At 41.6% G+C, this 21,471-nt stretch overlaps 1 protein-coding gene across 6 annotated transcripts in view; it reads left to right on the forward strand.

The window, feature by feature from the left end:
• The window catches only part of STARD13 (StAR related lipid transfer domain containing 13), a 292,627-nt gene that overhangs the window by 164,196 nt on the left and 106,960 nt on the right, over positions 1-21,471 (forward strand). The window contains exon 1 of one of the 6 annotated variants that reach the window (XM_051778840.1): positions 10,771-11,809. The exons of the other annotated variants lie outside the window; for them this stretch is intronic. Within the exon in view, the coding sequence (XP_051634800.1) occupies positions 11,641-11,809 (169 nt within the window). The 5' untranslated portion in view covers positions 10,771-11,640. Of the gene's footprint in view, positions 1-10,770; positions 11,810-21,471 lie in introns of those variants that run through there. 6 annotated transcript variants of the gene reach the window in all.

Consider the following 21,471-nt stretch of genomic DNA (forward strand, 5'->3'; position numbering starts at 1 on the left):
TCTCTTCAGCTGCCACCTGAGTGCCTTTGATATGGAAATCAGTGAGCCACTAGCACTGCAGAAGTTTAATTTTAGAGATTGCTGCTTATAGCATCTCTGGCTTCATTTTAAGGTACCTGCTCAAGTAAGCAAAGCAGGAGATGGAGCTGACAAGGCACCTGTGACTTCAATGGCACTTGAACATGCACTTAAAGTTAAATGTTCCAACAGTAACCAGATAGTGTACCTGAACCTTGCATAAATGTATTTCTTCATTTCCAGTTTATTCTGGGAAGGCAGATTGTGAATTGCATGTCTTTAGAAGACATGCTGAAATCATTGTAAAAAAACCTGTGTGATTTTACTTGTGAACCCTGACAGGTTTAGCTAAGCAACAAGGGAAGCAGCCATACGGAATTCTTAATGCATGTTTTAAAGTGCTTTTGAGGTTCACTTTTCAAACTACTATTTAGTTATCTAATGTGTGAATATTTATTGTACTGTGTCCTCAGTCAGCGCAAAAGTCCATCAGCCTCAGGTATCCTGTTTTTCACTACAGCTGCTAGTGGATGCCTAGGAAAGAGTGTAACGACATGACAAGTTTATGGTATGACCTTTTAGCTTCTAGGTTTCAGTAAATAGTTCTTTGCTGATGTTGTTAACAAGGCTGCCAATTAGGAACAAAGAGGGAGGTTTACGATGTGACTGTGCACTTCCTAGCTGAGCTACACCTAAGCCGGTGAGACACAGAGACTGTTTCCCGTTTGAAATGTTCTGGAGACGTGTAAAGCCCCACATCACAATTGCTATTTTAAAAAGTTATTTTCACATCATTCACAGGTGTCACGGTCAGAGTTGCCTCCCTGTCACATGAATTGTCAGTAGTCTGAGCAAAAGGGGAACAAAGTTTATTTTTAAAGCATGCAGGCTTACTAGTGGTTTGAAAGCAAAACATTCAGAACTCCACTTGGTTTTAATTCATCATCCAACCTACTATGTTTGGTAACATATTAGGAACCAGTGAGTATATTATGTGTCATAAGTTCCTTGGGACATAAAAGGAGGAGAAATAAAGACTGAAATACACGAATCTCTATTTCATTATTTTGCAATCCAAGAACAGAGTACGTACAGAGTATTTTAAAGCCAATTCTGATCTCAGCCACATAAGTGCAAATCCTGAGCACTTACAGTATATACATGAATTCTGGTTTGGAGTAAAAGACCTCCACAGTAGCATGGTCTGGAAACTTCTTTCAGGACCCAGTTTTGTCTTAATTTCATGTCCTCATAGCTCAGAACACCACTTACCTGTCAAAATCTGATTGAACAAGAGGAAAAGAAAATTGGTAAACATAAACAGGACCAACCTTCTTTACAGGTCAGGTGCAATTTCAGTTCTGCAATCTTTAGTTGCCCAACTTGAGATACTTCAAAGAGGTCTTGTGTTCAGACTGAGGAAACCAACATTCCCAAAAGTCAGAGCTTTGCAAGTGTCATGGAAAACAGACTCAAGATGAGTAGTTCCTTTTGAAGGTTTTGGCCAAGGAATTTTTCCAGTAAAACTACATTCCATAAACATGGAGCAACACCTTAGGCAGACAACAACAAATGAGGAACACTGTGGGGTTGATTTGAAACAGAGCTGTATATTCAGAAATTGGGAAAGGGAGGAAGCCTGTGAGAGGGACGTGATAGGATGCCAGGATAAAGTCGAGGGTAGACTGCAATATTTTCATCACACTGGAATTGAGGGAGTGAAAAGAAATTCACAGCTGGTATGGACCTTATCAACCAACTCTCTTGGTCTGCCTACTTCGAGCAGAGGGGGAATCAACAGAGGAGACATCTCGGTAAGTGGCTGCTGGAGGAGGATGTGCAAGGGAGTGTGTGAACTAGAGAGGAGAGAGATCAAGTACAGCCGTTTGGGGGACTGGAGGAGAAGGAGGGAATGTCTGCTGGAAAACAATTCACCTTGCCTGCATTGCTGCAAGTTCTAGGCTGTCTCTCACCTTTCCTGCACACTGGAGGGCAGGCTGTGGGGAAGGAGAGGAGCAAACTGCCTGCCCTTTCTCAGGAGAAGCAGTGTAGTGGCTGGCAAGGGAGCTATGGGAAGCCCTTTCCTCTGTGTCACTCCTGCTATTTGGCAGGCTTCCACTCTGTAAAAAAAGAAAACCTGAAGCTTGTTGGCCAGAATTACTTTATCCAGTGCGACACATCAGCGCTATGGTGTGTATATACTGCAGTGGAAACTGTGAGTGAAAAAAAAAAAAGAAGAATGCAAGAAATATGGAGTCTAAAAATTGAAAGCTTAAATTATGCACAGAGCAGCTGATTGCTGGGAGACAGAAAATCCTGGCTAGGAACTTGTCCAGTTCATAAGTATCTATATTGTGTAAACTGTCCCACTGCTAGTTTATTGTGAAAGGTCTGCCAGGGGTTATTGTGGGGGTTCTGGGGGGACGGTATTTTTTGTAATAAGAAAAAAAATTATGTGTATGTATATGTAACTGATACTCTTAAATTTTCTGATACGAAAAAAATAATTTGGGATTTAAAAAAAGGGCTAGGCATCATGCATTCTCTTTCAGACATACAGGGCAACTAATGCAGTGTACAGAACCCTTGATGTAGATTATGCTGAATTCTGGCTTTGGGTGAGGGATAAGTGATGCATGCATGTCCCATATTCCCCCTGGCTTCTTTATTTCCGAGGTTGCCAATCAGGCACCAGGATGGCTGAAATTATGCAACCAGCTAAATGTGCAAGTGTGTTGGTCACACTTGCTGTGAGATGGGGGGTCAGCCTTAATGTTGTTGTCCCACTGTACATTTTCATGCTACTTGATTTCAGACACTAGTGCTTCATCCTTTGGAACAAAAATCTGCAACCGCACAGCGAAGGTTCGCTGCTCATCATACTGTTTTCAGTGCTGGACCTTTGTTCTGCTTCTGGGATACCGAAGCTGGTGATCTGGGGGAGGGAAGAAAATGTCACATGAACCCCTTTCTGCAGGGCATGGGCAAGCATATACCAGATACCATGGGAACGGACCTCAGCGCTGTGCTGTATTCAGTGCCCCCACTCACCCTTGCAACAACAGCATAGAACTGACACATGTCAGGCCAGGTGGTCCTGCACTGCACCAGGGACACTGGCTGCCACAAGGTTTAATTCAGTTTACTTCAGTAGGGAAATGGGAGAGGTGGAGGCAGAATGGGTCACCAGCTTCAGCAGAGGACACCTCTCTCAGGAACACTCGCCACCCCACTATAACTTCTACCATGTATCAGCCAAAACCCCAGCTTTCCTGGGTCTCAGGAAAGCAACCAGCAAAGGGTACCTAGTGGTTGCCTTGGTGGGGATGGCTTGGGGATTGTAGAATAAAAAAAGAGAAATTTTAACTGTCAGTGAGCAAAATGCTTTATATGGACCCCACAGAGGACTTCCTTGTGTTCTAGTCTGCAGTCCAGCCCTAGCGTCAAGACTCAGCTTATCAGTTAGTGCATATTGCTCTGCAAAGCCACATGTATGAACACTACATCCTTGTTATGCAGTATTTATAAGATCCGATAACATGCATTTAAAAACATATTGGGAAATCTGTGGCATTCTGCAAGTTTAGGTAATAAGTGTCTCATCTGAAGGAATCCACTGCAGGTGTAGGACCATTCTAAAGGATATTTATTTCCTCCTTAGTTCATGGAGTTACAGTAGACTTTAGCCTGCCTCCAGTGGACTGATACTGCTTATAAAGAAATCTGCCTACAAAATTGTACTTCCTTTTTTTTTTTTAATAGCTGCCCAAATAGTTAAGAAAGGCAAAGATTATTGTTATCAGTCATGGAACTGACACAGAGACAGGTTATACAACTTTCCTGAAGTTTTCCAGCAAGTCACTGTCAGCTAGTCCTGCGCCCTAACCATCATGTTTGTCTGCCTCACTGGGACAGAGACAAATATTTCTTGATTTCAAGGAGCCTGGAAAATTTCACATTCACATGCACCAGTCCCATGCTGCTGTGTTTGAAACAGTGTTTCCAAGAGCTATTCTGTTCTGTCTTGTTGCTTTTTAAAAATTTTTACAAAATCTCAACTTTGGCATTGTTTCTCTCGCAGAGAGATGAGAGATGAAAAAAACCTTCTCTTAAAACCAGATCAAAACTTGAATATTTCCTCTCTTGCCTCTTTCATCACCATAGTACTGGAGTCCTGTTGAAAAGAAAATAAACAGCAAAGCCCTCACATGAAGTCTGTGAAGGCACGAACCTTCAGCTGAGATAGGAATGTTCGTCTGTGGTTCAGAGTAACACCAGCAGTAGGAATTTACAGTGTATTTGGATAACTGTAAGAAACTAAGTTTATCTAAACACTTTCTTATGTTATCAGTGTGTTATCCAAACACTTTGTTAGTGAGACTGTGAGATTAGGATGTGTGTTAAGCCCACCACTACTTAAATATATTTACACAGTTCCTGTGGGATTAGTTTTAGTAACATGGGTATAGATTCAGCAGATGGAGTTGCACTAAGAGTGTGGAAACTACTTTTAGCTCATTCCTGTCTTCATACTCTCCAAATACTTTAGCAGAGGAGGCCTGCCACCTGAAACATCTTCCTCTCTTATGACATCTGTTTTGAACTCTATTTAGTACCCAACTGTTCAGGTTCTTTTTAATTGACTGTTGAGAACCATCATCTTTAGGGACTTACACAGTGTGGGATGCTGGCTGTTCTTGGCTTGTGAAAAGTTCAGCTAAGGCCAGTGGAGTCTCTATTCATATGCTGGTGTGGTTTGACTGAGAAAAAATGATGTTTAAAACCGAACAGGAGTGAGACCAAAATGCCTAAATTAGTGGTCAAGCACTGGATAAAACAACTGACTCCTTCCACTGACTTTGGCCACCAGCCAGGAGCTCTTGGTCCCTTTTAAGCCTCGGGGAGAGCAGAAGGGACAGAAAGGTCACATCCTCTGAGCCCGAAATTGTGGCCAACAGACCACCAACTTACACTTCACCAGCAAATGTGACAGGAGGGCACAGAGAGGCTGTGCCCAGGGAAATACTGTCATTCTGCAGGCTCCAACCACAGACCACAGGAGTAGTTATTTTGATGCATTTATGCACTAGAAGTGCTGTTAGTATCCCACATTTACATAGTCCATGAGGTGGGTGCAGTCTGGTTAGCTCAGGTAAGAATACAGACTGGCCACTCCTGGTCAGACCAGCCCGTGTCATGTGTTGACCAGTGGGCAGACGCAACTATTTTGGGAAAAGTATATTGCTGGGACAGACATATAGTGATCCCGTGCATGTTATATATCCTACTTGCATTCACTTGGTTCAAGGAGGTCCTGAGCCATGAGCTGTAATTTTGTGCTTAATGCTGAATTTTTCTTCCAGGAATTTAATCCTTTTTTGAACTCTGCAAAGAAATACTTCTGTTCAATCATTTTGAACCTACCCCATGATCATTTCACTTATGTTTTCAACTTTATGCACTGCAAGAAAAGACCCCAGCACACCAAGTGATGGGCAGACCTTTGTAATAGCGTAACGATGTTTGTTGGTTTGCGCTCTATTACTTTTCTAGAAGGTTTTAAAATCCTCTTTGCTCTTTTTTGTTTCTACTGAGCACTTGTATTGGATTTTCATAAACCTATCCAAGATTTGTTTCCTCAGTGATAATAGCTCCATTAAATCTCATCACTGGGCACTGTGTACCTATAGGGTGATTTTTATCCAGTACATTTATCAGCACTCAAAAGTTACAGTTTTAATACCTTCTCAATCAACATTATAAGAATTCAATGTTTACAACCAATTTCTGTTTTGACTGCCAGACTAACTTGGTATCATCATTATATTTTGCCAAGTCACTACTCAGTCCCTTTATAAAAATCATGTATGCATAGTAGACAAAACAGGTTTCTGTCTTTAAGCCGCCATTAAACCAGAAGTGGCCTTTTCCTTTTTATCTGTGGTAGGCTTCGTTATGATTGCTTGGTAGAGGATCTTGGAGGAGCATTTTTCATATCAGTTCCTATTCATTTTGCTTATTGAACATCCCTGAGCTTCTCCACAGGAGAACTGATGAGAGGAATCACTTCAACTTTCTTGCCATAACTCTCATCATCTTGGCTTCTTGAATGTATCCTTATTTTTCTGAGTTTGCCTGGGTGGATGGTGGGTCAGTCACCTCCCTGCCATCCTTTGTGCCCTAAAACACACTACTCTTGTACTGAGCCTGCATGTAATTTCTAATCTTCTGCTTGTATTAGAGCTGCCTTTTGTTGTTTGGCCAGGTCACTGATGCTTTTTGTAATCAGGAGGTATTTTTTGTAGCAGTACTATCCATTGAACATGTGGGTCTTAAAATGCAAATGGATAGTCTTCTGATGCTGGAACAGGGACACTAGAGGAAAGGGATATAATGTACTATTCAGAAGCTCCGTCTCCTGGTTTGAAGTTTATCTTCAAGGGTGCGTATAAGCCTGTCTCTCATATATAAGAAGCCCTGGGTAGCAGTATTCATTTCTAAAACTCACTATCAGACAGTTGACACAGCAGCTGACTTGCCTCCAGAACACATCAGTATCAGCTTTCCAGTGAAACAATCCTCTGTTGTAACACTGTGCAGCTATTAGCCGTCTCCATCTCACTTCCTGGCGATGTAGAAATCTCGCATGAACTATTTTCCTTTTGCCCTAGTCTGATTCCTGGCAGCACCAGATGAGCTGCAGAGCCTTGGTGTCCCAGCATGGCCTCAGGAAGACAGTCAAAGTGTCGCTGAGTCAGAGGGAAGCATTTCTGGCTGCTCTGGAGACACTGCTGTTTCGTGCCCTGTATAAATTAGTTTGCAGCCTGTAGTAGTCCTAGCAAACAACTTTCAAACAAATGTGTTCAAGCATAAAACATTTTTCCTAAACAGCAGGCAATGAACTTCTGATTTTAAAAGTCCTGGTCCCAGAGATAGGATTCAAAACACATAAAGTAAGTGAAAGCCTCATCTTAAACATAGTTTTGGATTCCTTGCATGTGAATTTTTTCTCTTCCTAAATTTCAGAAAGGAGAAATTGCCTGTTCTTAACACATGAGTTGCTTTGCAGGCATCTGTAAAGGCAGATACAGGTAAGAAATATAGGATAGAGATATGTGGATAGGACTTCAATATCCAATGCAGGATATTTTGCATATATAGGATATTGGAGTTAGTCCATATCCAGCAAACTGAAGTATTCTTCTACCTGCAGAATTATAGAAGGGTATCCAGAGATCAGCAAGTTAAAAGCAGATGCGTGATTTTTTTTCTTCTGTGACTTGAAAACAAGAGTTTCCTGCTTCTTCTAATTACATGTCACTAATGTTAATAACAACTGTGCTCCTCTGGTGGATAGGAAGCTGTTTTGTTCTCATAGAACCAGTGCTTTCAAATGAAGAGAAGCCATCAGGTTGGCATTTAACTTTGGATATGACATAACAAGATAAGTGCAACTAACAATAAAAGGAAAATGGGTCACTGCGGGAAGATCAAGTGGCTGATTACTGTGTGAGAACAACAGGTTCAATCCAAGCCCAAAGAACTCCACGCCAGGTACAACATCATGGACCTGTCTCACAGTTCACTGGAAGGGGTGCATTCTAAGATGTAAGAAAGCAGTTCTGTTATAGGAATACAAGTGGGAAAGTGCCATTCATTTCAATTTACCCTCAACTACCCCACTGTCTGTAGCATTACCTCATGCCTTCATGAGTAACACTTTTAAGACCAAGGAGGAGTGCAGAAACTAACACTATTGTTTTGTTCAGAAAAGCCAGTCACAAGTACATAGTTTGATATCCAATACATTTTAGCATTTCTGGAGTACACCACGCTGTGTTATCCAGCTGATGACATCACCCTGCTCTCAGTGAAATGGAAGCAGATCTCAAGTACTGCCTGTGATACTTCAGTGTATATAGGTAGCCCTGGGGTGGTTTTTCCTGCCAATAACTTGCTCTTTCTTTCTCACAACAAATGCAATTTCAAGAAGAAAAGGTGGCAGAGAGACATAAAAATCAATGAACAGAAAATTAAGTATTGCAGTTCTGCCTATGAATGCATACAGAGAAGAGTATGACTCCTTCAGCTGACTTTGTCAGTTATACCCTGCAGTTGTCAGTAGTGCTGTGCTGTATGAATAAGCTTTTATGTAAAGATTCCTGATCTTCCAGAATATTTCAGTATCCGTCAAGTCACTGATTGTCATGTTAGGTGTGACATAGTTATAAGTGTGGACATTTCTGATTCAGATTTAAAAAACCGCTAATTCCAGCCATAATAGTTTTATGAAGGAATCTCCATTCCTACATGGATCAGTCGCAACATAGGAATATGGGGTTGGGTTGTCATCTCATGGGCTGTGCTTCTGTCGTGACAGGCAGCAATTTCAGGTGTGTGCTGGAGCTCCCCTGTAGCCCTTGTAAAATGCACAAGGAAGCTTTTATTTTGAAGTGCTTTTATGAGACGCATTAGCATGAAGTTTCATGTTGCTCTATTAACTATTCCAGAAACAGTCTGTAGACTGAGACTGAAATATTAATTAGTGCTTTTATATAACAACTTAGGCTTCTGTAGTACTTCTTGTCTGAGAGGCTGATGGCCAAAGGAGTTTCCTTGTTTGAATGACACATTTTTGAAAATAAACAGTGTGTGTCAAGGCAGTCACCAAACAAGGAGACAGTCATTTTAAAAGTATGCAATGAGGACTAATTCTTTCCTCCACCATGCACAACTTCAAGCACAGGAGCTTTCAAACATGTACTGCAAGACCAGCTAACTCTTGTTGTTTCTTGTTTTATTTGACTACTATGCAAGTACTGGACTAAAGCCAAAGAATTCAGCCTCGGCACAGGCAGCACTTAGCAGCGCTGAGCCTGGAGCAGCCCTCCAGCTCTGAAGTTCTGTTTGGACCCTTGTGTCTGGGAGGAAGGGAAAGTCACTTCCCTGAAACAGAGGCTTCTCATTCTGCCTTTTGTGGCCACTCAGATGAGCTGCTTAGGAAGCTGGGAGGGCATCTCTGCCCTGTTGCCTTACCCTCTGGTGGGGAAGGACGGGCAGCCACAGGGGCACTGCAGCTGGTGCTTTGCTGTCTGTTATAAGCATTTAACTGGGCTTGAGCCCTTAATAGAATTGTTCACTAGTCAGTACCTTACTCAGGCTTTTGCCTTGGTTTTTGTTTCTTTGGACTGGTTTTTGAAGCATTACATTTCTATTAAACTTCTTCCTAGTCTTTGGAAATATTGCAAGGAAGAATGCAGACTCCCATTAGCTGAAAAAGTCAACGCATTTTCCAACAGAAAAAGAAATACCTATGAAAATCTAAGCAGAATAGTATGAATGGTAATACTTGCTTTTCACTAGCAGTAGCACCATACAAGTAGAATTAGATGAAAGAACTGTAGATTAATCAAATAAGAATTTCCCTGCATGGAGGTAATGTCTCTTTGGATAAACACTGTGCCCATCATTGCCACTTTGAAGTCTCTGGATAATTATTCTTGAAAAGACAGCAGCAGCAGAGTGACTGACAGACTGGCTTGGCAAGCTAAGGTAGGAAGGGAAACAATACCTTCCCCTCTGTTCAGGCTCTCTCTGCTCACACCTGTGAAGCAATCTGCCTCTCCTCTTTGCACAGCAAGGCAGAGAGGAGACCAGTCTTTCCTACTCCCTGGCTACCAGTGACCAGCCCTGTTTGGGAATATAGGTGGTAGTGGTGCTGTATCTTTTGTCTTGAGTTTGAAGTCTCTGCTTAGAATTTCAGAGAAGATGGTGCAGCCACACGTGAAGCAACAAACAGCATGTACAGGACTTGCAGGTGCTGTTAATGGTAAAAACAGGTAATGGAAGCTTTCAGTCTAGAGCATTCATTTTAAATTTCTAGTACACGGAATGATACTTCTCCATTTTATGGCACTGCAAAAGTCACACATTGATGAGGAATAAAATTCATAACGGGTAATGAGAATGGACTGCATTGCAGTAAAACGCTGCCCTAATGGGTTTTCATGGAGCAAAATTTTAATGAATAATTGTGAACGAGAACTGTCCTCTCCCCTCTCACGTTTAGGTCGCTACATCTGCCCTTGCAAGCTAGCCTGACCCTGTCCTTTAAGAGGAGGCAGGTCTCAGGCAGTGCCACCTCATGGCCCTGCCCTGGTGGGCAGCCATGAGGCTGGGAGTGGGAGGAGACCTCTGTTGTACCAAGGCATGTTGTGACATATTGTTGGCCTCAAGGCTGGAGAACAGGATTCAGATAATATGTCATAGTGGACTTCGGGGAGGTCAAGATCCCCCATGGGTTGGGATGGGGGTTGAGCCCCTTCTGCCTGGGGCTTGCAGCTGCTCCAACAGTGCTGTCAGCTCCCAGTCCCCCAGCCTGACACTCGCCTAATGGGAAGGGGCATGGAGGTGGCAGCATGGTTCCTAAGCCATGCAAGACCCATGCTAGCTGGCCAACTTGCTGCCTCATCTCTGCCTTCTGCTGCCCTGCCTCCTACAAGGGGGTTTTGGCAGGAGCCTGTTCAGCCATGCGGGTGGAAGAGCCCTCTGAGTTGCTGTCATTTCTGTTTTTGTGACACTGTGAAACTGATCTCCAGGGCTGTGAAACTGCTTCCCATAATTCTTAGAAAACAGCTTACACTAGGGGTTTATTAAACCAAAATGTTGATATTTTAAAATATAATGCAAAATTATTTGACTAGGAGGGCATTTTTTATATATTTTTACTCAGATTTGCTGCCCACTTGTTGATAAAAATGGCAGTGTTCTGTTTCCATATGATTAACTAAAGAAATGGCATGTTCTGCAAACTCAGTGGTTGATATGTAAGGGCTGAATGAAAACAGATGCTCTTCTGCCTGTTTAAAAAAAAAAAAAAAAAAAAGAAAAAAAAAAAAGAGGATGTTATGGCAGGGAACCTGAAGAAGAGAGAATCTCTCCATCCCCTTTCCCTTTTCCAGGCTGTGACCAGTTCTTGGTAGCATTAATATTAGGGACTCTTGGGTTTTGTTCACTGCTGAGTGACTGCTGTTAGGTGTTGTTTTTTTCATCCCAAGGGCTTCACTTATTCCACTGCTCATTATACCGTACGGTTTTGGAGATTCAGACAGCCCTTCCATAAACGAACTTTTTCTTGGCAAACAGGGGTATGATTTTTAGAAAAGTAGTGAGGGCATCATCTCCAGAGATGAGTCAACAGCTGGGGATGACAGAGAAGAGGAGGAAAAGGTTTTCAGCAGCCCTGCATACTCTAAAACACGCATTCCCGAGCGTCTTCAACTTTTTCTTTGCTTTCCGAAGTGTCCCGGTGCAGCCCCTCCGTGCTGGGTGAACTCTGGCCGGCCGGGGGGCTGCCGGGGCCGGGGCAGGCTGTGCAGGGCTGGGGCAGGCTGGCTGTCCCGCTCCACAGACTCACTTCCACAGGCTGCACCGGGAGCGATTGGCTCACGCAGATCATGTGGGAGAAGCCGGAATCCCGAGTTGTAGTAGCTCTTGGCACTCCTTTTTCGTTTAAAGCGCTCACTCTTTGCAGCTCCCTGGGCTTGTTGCCTCCCTCCTCTCATTACCCTGATTACAATCTGGAGTAGCTGCAGCGGGGCCGGCGGGATTCCGGGAGCAGAGATGTTGAAGCAGGTGCCCCGGGCCGCGGGCTCGGGCTGCTATTACCTGAACGCGGTGTCTCCCGAGGGCCAGGAGCTGTATTGGCGCTGCGATCAGCCAGCCCGGCGCCCTCCCTACAGGACCAGCAGGATTCTCGCCCGTCACCAGCTAGTGACGAAAATTCAGCAAGGTGAGTTACTGACAGGAGCGCTCCTTTGCCAGGCGTTGGCGCAAGGTCTACAGGTCTCCTCTTTCGTAAGAGAGGTGGTTTTAATGCCTCATATTTCAGGCTCTTTTCCTTCTGCTATTCCAAACTAATTGGGCTAGAATTTGAAGTAGTCATTCACATTTTTCTGTTTCTACACATGCACACGTACACCGATAGCCAAGAGACAAACACTAGTGCATGATTAGCAATTTAACTAAGTTACCTTTTAATCATAAACTACTGTGGTAGCTTAGGTGCTGAAGTTCGTCTTTTCTGACTGTCCGAGCAGCTACTGACACCAGTACATCTGCTCCGATTGCTACAGGTTATACGTGCCTGTGGTTATAGATGGTCATTTAGTTAAAAAAGAAGCAGAAGTCCAGTGTGACTGGAAGAAGGCAGCTGGGATAACATCCTTTGAAAACTGTCGGAGGATTAGAAAACTTGTCACACATCCTTAAAAATAATTTCTGACTTGGCTTTCTGCAGCTGCTTAAGCAATTATCTAGGCAGTCATTACAAATATACTGATTTGTTTTTTCTGAATAGATATCCATGGCACTAAAGCTAAATGCAGATTGGCCTCAGAACAGATCCTTTGGCCTGTGCAGGCAATTTAAAATCGTCCTCAGAATAGCTAATGCAAAGATAAAAACCCTAACCAACTGTACAGATTTTTCCATATTAAAAAGCAAATTAATACATAGTTTTGTATTGATCATAGTCTTATGTGGCATCCTGTTTCCAAGAATACCAGTTTCCAAAGTGGATGTGGGCCTACATGCAGAAAAATGTCATGTAAAAAAAAATCCTGAAGATAACAGTCACTCTATTGACAGCTTGCAAAAAGGTGTTGGATTCTTCTACCTAGGGCTGGGCAGTAGAGTTAACATAATTTACTGTCATATCTGGCAAATATCACAGAAATTGGTGTGAGCTTCAGACCTGCAGCAGTTAAATGGTGTGGTTATTTCTGTGTGTTTCTTTCCAGTAAGATTCTTTGTATCTGTGGCTATCAAGTTTTGGCAGAAGTACAGGGATAAAGTGATGAAATTTTATTGCATTTATAAAGAAAACAATGCATAATTCTTGGGCCAGGGTTAAAAAGATGAAAAAGATCACTTCTGTGGCAATTAGGAAAACATGGTTATTTGCAAGGCAAGCTCAGGAACTGGTTGTGTTTGAAGGATACTGGTCCTCACTGCAGCTCTGATTTCAGGAAGGATATTATGTCATTCTGTGTACCCAGTGTACAGCCTGAATTGAATGGAAAGAAAAGGTAATTTATTTCTCTACAGGTTTATTTGAAAATTATTTTAGTACAGTGCTAGTACCAACTTAACGTTCAAGCAGCATCAACTGAGGATATGGTGGATTAACACACCTCTTCTACCTGTCGTGGGGCTGTTTATCATTCCCTCTTGGAACCCATAACCTGTCTGGGACAGCCAGGGATGCCAAAGCCTCCCATTGGTGCAAAGACTTGGAGAGGCTGCGTGGTGGGACAGTGAGGAGTTTCAAAGTTGTAGCTTTCCTTCCTGCAGGTTGTCGCATGGGTGGCCAGTCTGTGGTGAATGACCTTTGCTCCTCTTTTACAACTTTCTAACCTGTTGTGCACAGATCTCTGGAAATTATATTTGTGTAGCACCTTGGTGATGTGATGTACGTTATAGTTCAGTAGATGAAATATTTGTGTATTTTGGATCACTAAGAATACGCTGTTGCTTCCTTCATTTCTTTTACTGATGTTACACTGCGGACAGGATCCACTGTTGTTAAGTGTCAGTTCAATTAGCAATAAGGAAATTATGTGTGCAGATAGATGCTGATGTCTGCCTGCAAGTTGATATGTGGGGAGACACACATCTAGTGCAAAACCTTAGCCAAGGCACACATTTTTTTCTACAGTGCCCCAAGTAATGACTCATAATTTTGATACAAATAGCTGTGTTAATAATACCAGAAAATATAAGTCTAGCTAGTATAACTCAATCTGAAACCTCCAGTTTACACTCTGGACAAAAATCCTAGACCCATCAGTCACTCACAAGACTTCCACCAGGTTTTGCTGGGTCAGCATGTCACCCTCTGTGGTTGGCTTGTTCAGACTGTAGGCAGTGTGAGTGTACTGAACCAGTCTCAGTCCCTGTCCCAAAGGACACTGGAAGAGTTCTGTAATATGGGTGGAAGTATCCTCCTTTAGAGGCAAATGAGTTTTACCCCATGGACAAATGGGATTCATAACTAATGGAGTGCCACAGAGGAATTTATCGATAATGTGTTGAAAAGTAGATCAGGAGATGCAAGATGAGAAGCAAAACTTGCTTTCAGTCCTCTAGTTGAGTAAAGCATATTAATCATTATTTAGTTGCTTGAATTTATATATTTGAATCATACATTTTAAGGCTATTAAGACAAAGTATGTGAACACAGCTACCCCAGTTCTCGTGTTAGCACCTCCTCAATCTAATAATTTGAATTATATATAGCATGTGTTTAGAAAAACATCCAGCCTACCCTTTAATATCACTGGAATGGCAAATCCTGCCTGGTTAATTGCTTTGCTGAAAACAGATCTGCCACATGTTTAAATGATAAGCTGCCTTGGGGCTTGTTTGAATACCTGCTCTCTACTTCTTACCCAGATATTTTTCAGTTGCTGGTTTTCAGACTGGAGGCACCCACAGTAGGAAACACTGAAAATTTTACATCAGGGATATTTTTTTCTTAATGAAACGAATGATGCATACAAAATCACGAGGTATCTAATTTACAATATGTAAAGCAGTCAGAGCTTCCATTCCTGGTTCAGTAATGCAGTGTAATACAAAGTGTTGTATATACTGTTATGTTTTCAGTCATTAGCTGCATGTACTATACTAAACTATGCTAAATTACTCTGTCCTATCATGCAATACAGCTTTTCTTCCTCCTTTAAAAAAACATTTTCTGAAAAAGCCTTCCTTTGTATTTTCCTTTGCTGTTAGTTAAAAATAAACTAAATGAATCATTAGAGGAATTATACTATTTAATCAGTTCTAAAAAGAAAATCACCACAAGGGAAATGACAGGAACCAGACTGTTATTTCAATCAGATCATACTTTGAAAGTCCTAAATGTTTGGTTCATGTACACCACTGACTCCTTGAGGCAGAATTATGAGGTGGCGTGTAAATGTGAGTAGTAATTATCTGTCTGATATTAAACTGGTATTTTCAAAATGTGATCTTTTTGATGATTCCCTTTGCCCCATAAGCCCGTTAGTTTCCACACTAAAGGGGACACATGCCTCAGCATAAAGGAACAGGGTGTAGCATGCTTAGTCTGAGGTGTTTGTTCAAACTGTGTATGCAGTAACTGTATGAGAATTCATTAGCGATTACTCATGTTTTCTTTAAATAAATATAGTGGTGACTTTCAAGAATTTATATTACATGAGTCACAAAGTTGTTATTTCTTTCACAGTACATGGCTAAATTCAGTGCAGAACAGAAAATACAAAAAGTAGCTGTAGGTAAAAAGTAGTGAAGAATTAAGGCCATGCTCTGAAAACTTTTAATTGAAATGGACTGTGCAGTAGAAGTAGAGTGTAAGTCAAGGTGAGTGAAGCCACATCTGCCTCAGCATAGCTAGGTGTCACTGGTAAAGAAATGTTGCCTTTCATCTGCAGTACGATTTGATTCTTAGTCTGCACGTTTAGTAAGAAAATAATATGAAGAAACAAATGAAAATAGGACAAATTCCTATTCTCAGTGAGAAAATTCCTGCCCACAGTGCGTAATGCTCTGTGATTTGTCTCAGTTTATGTCCACAGGCAAGAGCAGTTGAGAAAAATTGTTCAACGGAGTGATCTCAAATCAGACTTTACCTTTTCAAGGCAAACTGTCCAGCACTCAGCAGATGTTTTATGCTCTTATGTGTTGTAAGTTCGGTTTTGATCTTTTATGTTTACTGTTATCTTTGTGTCACCTGGATTTTTCTGGTTTGAGTGAGTGTTAGAAATGCAAGCAAATACACTTCTTTGTCTTATAGTCTTCCATTTGGAGTTTATTCTTCTCTTTTTCTAAGCATGAGTACTGTTTGTGGAAGGTGTTAGAGAGGTATGCAAGTGACTTGGAAAAAATTATGCAATTTAGGTGACAAATTTTAATTGTTAGTGTACCATAAGCTGTAATATACTCCCATATTCAAAAGGAAAAAAAGGAAGTCATGTAAGTGAAAATGTTGGAGTCATAGGCTGCATTAAAAAAGCCCAGATCAAATTCTTCATATGCATACAGGTATGGATTACGGGATAGGAAATGGGATACAATTATAAAATTAAAGACACTCATTTTAGTAAGACATACGAAGAGGATAAAATACAGTTGTACAGACAACCTGAACCATAGTATTTCTCATGTTCTGTCCACTTTACCTACACATATTTAAACCTCACTTTCTGAACCCAGGAAAGTAAAAGGTTAACCAACAACATTCAGCCTTGGCGGTAATGATACAAACACCCCCAATTAGGTAATTTCTGACCAGTACCGGTGATGTACTGCCTCTTGAGCTTCTAAGCCAGTAAGTCAAGGCAGCCCCTGGTGCCTCTGCCCGTGTCTGCAGTGTCTCTGTGTCTGCGCTCCAGCCCAGGTGTACAGGAAAGGACAGGGCTGGGACTGGCGTGGCCCGGAGTACCAGGAGGAACATCCTTAGCTGCAGAGTTGCCTTGCAGACCTCAGCTGGGACATGGTCCATCACCCTCTCCTCTGTCAGATACGTGTAGGGCAGACGTGTGCTTACAGCAGAGGGATCTTTGGGTTGGTTGTTTCATGTGGTATCTGAAGGTCCCTTAGAAACTGAGACCTGTGTCACATGAAGCTTCTTCCCCATCATCCTTTCGTCCTTACACATTCTTTCCTCAAGTCCTTAGCCCTGGACTTGGAGAAACTAGAGTTTTTCAATTAATGTGAACATCCTGAGAGGTGTTTATAAACTCAAAGTGCCCTGAGGTGTACTTATATTTAAAAAAAAAAGTAAAAGACTGGAGTCCAGTTAATTAAAGTTTTAAAACGTTATGCTTCATAAACAACAGGATGTTTGAAAGGGAGAAACCATCACTGGAGCCACTACCTGGGAAAGAGGTTCAAAAGCTAAAGTTATGAACAAATACCTGTGTGATATGTATCAGGAAGTGGCTTGTGTGGTACTGGAGATTGAATTCAATGATAATAGTGGCTACTTTTGGCCATATAGTTTCACAACCACAAAGTGTTAGTGACACTTCAGCTGACACATGCAGGTTGGACACCAAAAAGTAAATCTTGGCTCTTCCTTTAAGTTAGGGGACTTTTGCTCTCCATTTCACTTAGAGCAGGGTTTGAGCCAAGGTAAAATCTTACCTTGAGACTTTCTTGTTTTGAAATTGTTTGTGGTGAAATGAACAGCTATATATCTTCTGTATTGATCATTGAGGATACTGAATTTCACATTTATCCTATTGTGTAATTAGCTGACCTTACTAGAGCAAATTATCATAACACTAACTGCACACCGTAATAGAGTGGAAGAGCACCTTGAGCTGGACTATTTAGAAGCTGTGGAAAAGTAGACAGTATGATTCAGAGAACTTGGGAGTCTTATGATTTAGCTGAAAAGGATGTGAGTGACTCACTTTGAAAACATCTTGTGGGTTTTCATCTCTCATCTATTGCAGGACTGAGGAGTTTAATTCTGCTGTGAGAAAACAATCACTCCACAGCAGCTCAGAATACATGGGATTTTGACTAACATAGTTGCGCAGATGAGCAAAAGTTTCTGTCCTTTTGATTAGTTAGGTGAACATGGAGAAGTTTAAAACATGGACTGTGCAGCACGTCTTAAGTAAATAACGTGCTGGAACATACCAGATATTTTGCTTTCCATTCGAAGTCCTTTGCCAAAGAAGGACTCAGCCTTGCAACTTACTCAGATGAATATTCTCTTGTACTAAAAGAGCAGAATAATACATCCTAATAATGTCAACTGGTATTGTTTTAATGAGCTAGATATTACAGGCCTTTGGCAGTAGTTGTTCTCTCTTTTAATCAGATTGTGGTTGGAAGAAGGTCTGTTTGTGTGAGCAAAGTTTTCAGGATTTGGAACCAAAAGATGTATTTATTTATTGCCATCTCTGTCATTACGTCCTAATGGCCTAAAGGGTATCTGACTTTTTCCACCCTTAATGTGTCACTAGTGTCTTTCATGGTTTGTTTATTTTATTGATTGTGCTGTGCTTGTTTCTAATTCTCCATCACTTCAGTAATTTAGGAGTATGGATAAAAGCAGTAAGTTCAAATTGGAATCTCTAATTTAATTCTAGCTTTCATCCTCTTTAGTCACAAACACACGCACACTGGCATCCCCCATCTGCCAGACCTGCCATTTTCTGGGAGATTTCTCAGCTTCCTTCTTGTAATCACATTTGCAGGAAAATATGACAACCTCAGCATTAAGGAAAGGCAGTACAGACTTTAAGGTTGAATGGGTCCAGAAGTGAGGATGATGGTACAGCTTTTACTCCTCTGTAACACTTCTCTGCAAGGAGCTGCTCCTTCTCCAACCCCCCCAGCACATGCTGAACCAACGCCATTTTTCCCTAGATCTCTAACAGTTCTTTTCCCTTCCTTACTGCATTTGGGCCATTTCCCTTCTTTGGGCCATTTGAGCCAATGTGCATTATCAACATTATTGTCCAGACGCTTCTGCTTGCAGATGTCCGGTGTTAACACATTATGTTCCTGTATTGGTACAGCAGTAAAATGTCCCTCTGAGTCTGAGCAGGCATGTCTGTACTGCTAAATAAAAGGGATGGGAGATGAACTGGAAGTACCCTGGTCTACTGAGCAGATGACTCCCTGGCTCTGTTTTGGGCTTCTCCAGCTGGCTCAGCCCAGACAAAATTTATGGGAGAGAGGACTAGTCATAGGTAGTGAGTACATGAGCTGAGTGATGCCACTTGGCCAAAAAATGAGAATCACACTGTGTTTCGTTTAGGAGTATAATTGTAACCCCTCTTGCCACTGCCACTGAAGGTGCAAAACGAGTAGAAACGTTGCTCACAAGGTCTAAAGATCTAATAGTAAAGTTTCTGTAGTATTACCCCTGAAAAAAAGGTAATACAGTTTTTAATGCTTGGAGTTTCTGATGGAATTATGCAAAAGTAAATGTATCCTATCACGAACTGCCAAATTCCTGCAAACTGCCTTTCCTGCAAAAATGCAGAAGTAAATTCTGCCAACTGCTTAAGTATTTTTCATTATTTCATACTGTGCAGCAGACAGTTCATATTAACCACAACCCCATCCTTCTACTTTTGAAATCAATATCCCAAATCTGTGTAAGATCAGAACTTGCAAAGACCACTCTAAATAATTAGATCATATTGCTTGTCCCAATAACTGCAGCACCATTGAGCATCCTTCCAGAAGACCTAATATTTGAAAAGGGACCAAAGATGTAAGATGACGTTAGATTTGAAAAGGAAGCAGTATCTCTGCCAACACCTGAATAGTATAAATGTAGGACTTGTGTGAAATGCACAGTCCTTTTCCATCATTTTAGCTTCAGGAAGCAGCAGAATGTTTAGTTTTCCTTAGTCTCCAACTGATACGAGAGTGGGAGTCTGGACAGGACAAGACTCTCAGAGCCACACAATGTGGCTTTTTCATAATATATTTGGCAAACTTTAATGTTCTGTGGGATGAATCTAAGTTTTGTGTCTTTAATTGCATCTGATGGCGGCAGCTGAATATCTAATCATTTTGTAACTTCAGAGGTAATGACTTTCTCTTCCTGCAAACATTTATCTGGGGGGGATAATGTAAAATCCAAAAGTTAATGCTTGACACAGATGGTGACGCAGTAAGTCTTTGGCTTTTAATTTTTTTTCCTTTTTCTTTTCATTTTTACAGCTATATTTGTATATATTTCTGAGGACATTTTAAAACTTCCATTCTGTCAGCTTCACTTCGTTAAAAGTGTGGCAGTCTGCCTAGGTCTTATCCACAGTTAAAAGGAATTTCTTGTCTCTTAAATTCAGCAAGCATCAGCCTATATCTGTTTTAAAAGCTCCTTCCAAATTAACAGACTGAGATATTCAGAATACTTTTTCCAAAACTGTTTTATCATTCAAACTGATGATTCTGCATTAAAACTAGACACCCTTGCCAAAACCTGAGCCATAGCAGCAAAAGCTGCATTTCTTATCATTGCCTGAGTGCTGTAGCCTAGATCAAATAATACTGGCATTGATTCATGGCCAGGATTGCTATATCTTCATCCAATGCTTCATGCCAAAAGCCAGAGCTGTCTTCATCCCATTGATGGCTTATCAGACATTAAGTCAGTGGTGCTGCCTAAGGAAATATGTGCCTGCAGTTCACCTTTGAGATACTTCAGGCCATCCCTCCCCAGCAGCTCACAGCCCTTATGTCCTCATTGAAGGACCATAGGTACTAGCGAGAGGCGATAGGGTGCCCTTGCACTTGCACATGAGGCAGTTGTCTGTTCAGACTAAGAAGGATCTGTTTACCAGCAGCTTCTGAAGGAAGGAAAAATTTTCCGGTGACATTTTAATTCTCTTTTATGCAGAACTATTTTTAGATGGGGCTGCTGCCAGTCACATCAAATGCTTTGTGTCTTTTGAGTTTTCACTGAACTGCATAATAAGCGTTTCAGCTCCCTGGTGCATAATGGCTGTGTTATTTGCTGAAAGTCTTATTATTTCAAGTAGCCTCTTATCTGAAGATCAATTCATTAGTTCTGGCTTTTGAAGTTTGAAAGGAAACAATTGCAGTTGCTAAAAAAAAATTAAATTACATTTTTTTCCAGTAATACTTATTTTATCTAATATTGGGTTCTGAAATCTATTTTAAGACTGACAAAGCAGATGATCCATATTTCAAGGCTGCAATCTGGCCTCTGACATCCACAGCTGAGTAGTTAAGCTGGGTGACAAAACTGGGCTATTATTGAGGGAAATTTGTTTCCTTTTCCTTTATTTGTATTATCTTTGTAGTCAGAGAGTGCAAACCAGTTTGCACCTTAGGTGCTCATGGAAAGCCAGAGCAGTGAGAGCTGCAAGGAAGGGTCCCTTACATTCCCTTTAGCCTTGTTGTACACTGTTACCTCCCATGGTTGCTAGTCCAGGAGGTTACTCCTGGTGCACAGAGGGTAGCCTAGAGCCCAACACATGCACCAAAACCTGGCCATGAAGTACTGCTGTGGCTCTGTCACTGCTGGCAGCCAAGCTTATGGGGGGATGGAGCTCGAGTGCATGGACATGAGATGTCAGGTGGACACCCAAGAGCAGAGTCAGATCATGTTGGCTGATTGCAAGATCATGTTGGCTGATTGCACTGTGGTATAGAAGCTGAGTTTGCCTGGTTTTATCTATCTATCTGTTTATAGATATTTATATACAGATATGAGACTGTTCAGCCTGGACAGGAGAAGGCTCCAGGGAGATTTCATTGCAACCTTCCAGTACTTAAAGGGGGCTTATAAAAAAAAAAAGAAAAGCAACTTTTTACGTGGGCAGATAGTGATAGGACAAACAGGTGTTAAACTAAAAGAAGGGAGGTATGGATTAGATGTTAGGTAGAAATTCTTTACAGTCAGGG

Source organism: Manacus candei, unplaced genomic scaffold (genome assembly GCF_025592945.1).
Source record: "Manacus candei isolate 608988 ecotype Guabito, Panama unplaced genomic scaffold, ASM2559294v1 h1tg000014l, whole genome shotgun sequence".
Lineage (NCBI taxonomy): Eukaryota > Metazoa > Chordata > Aves > Passeriformes > Pipridae > Manacus > Manacus candei.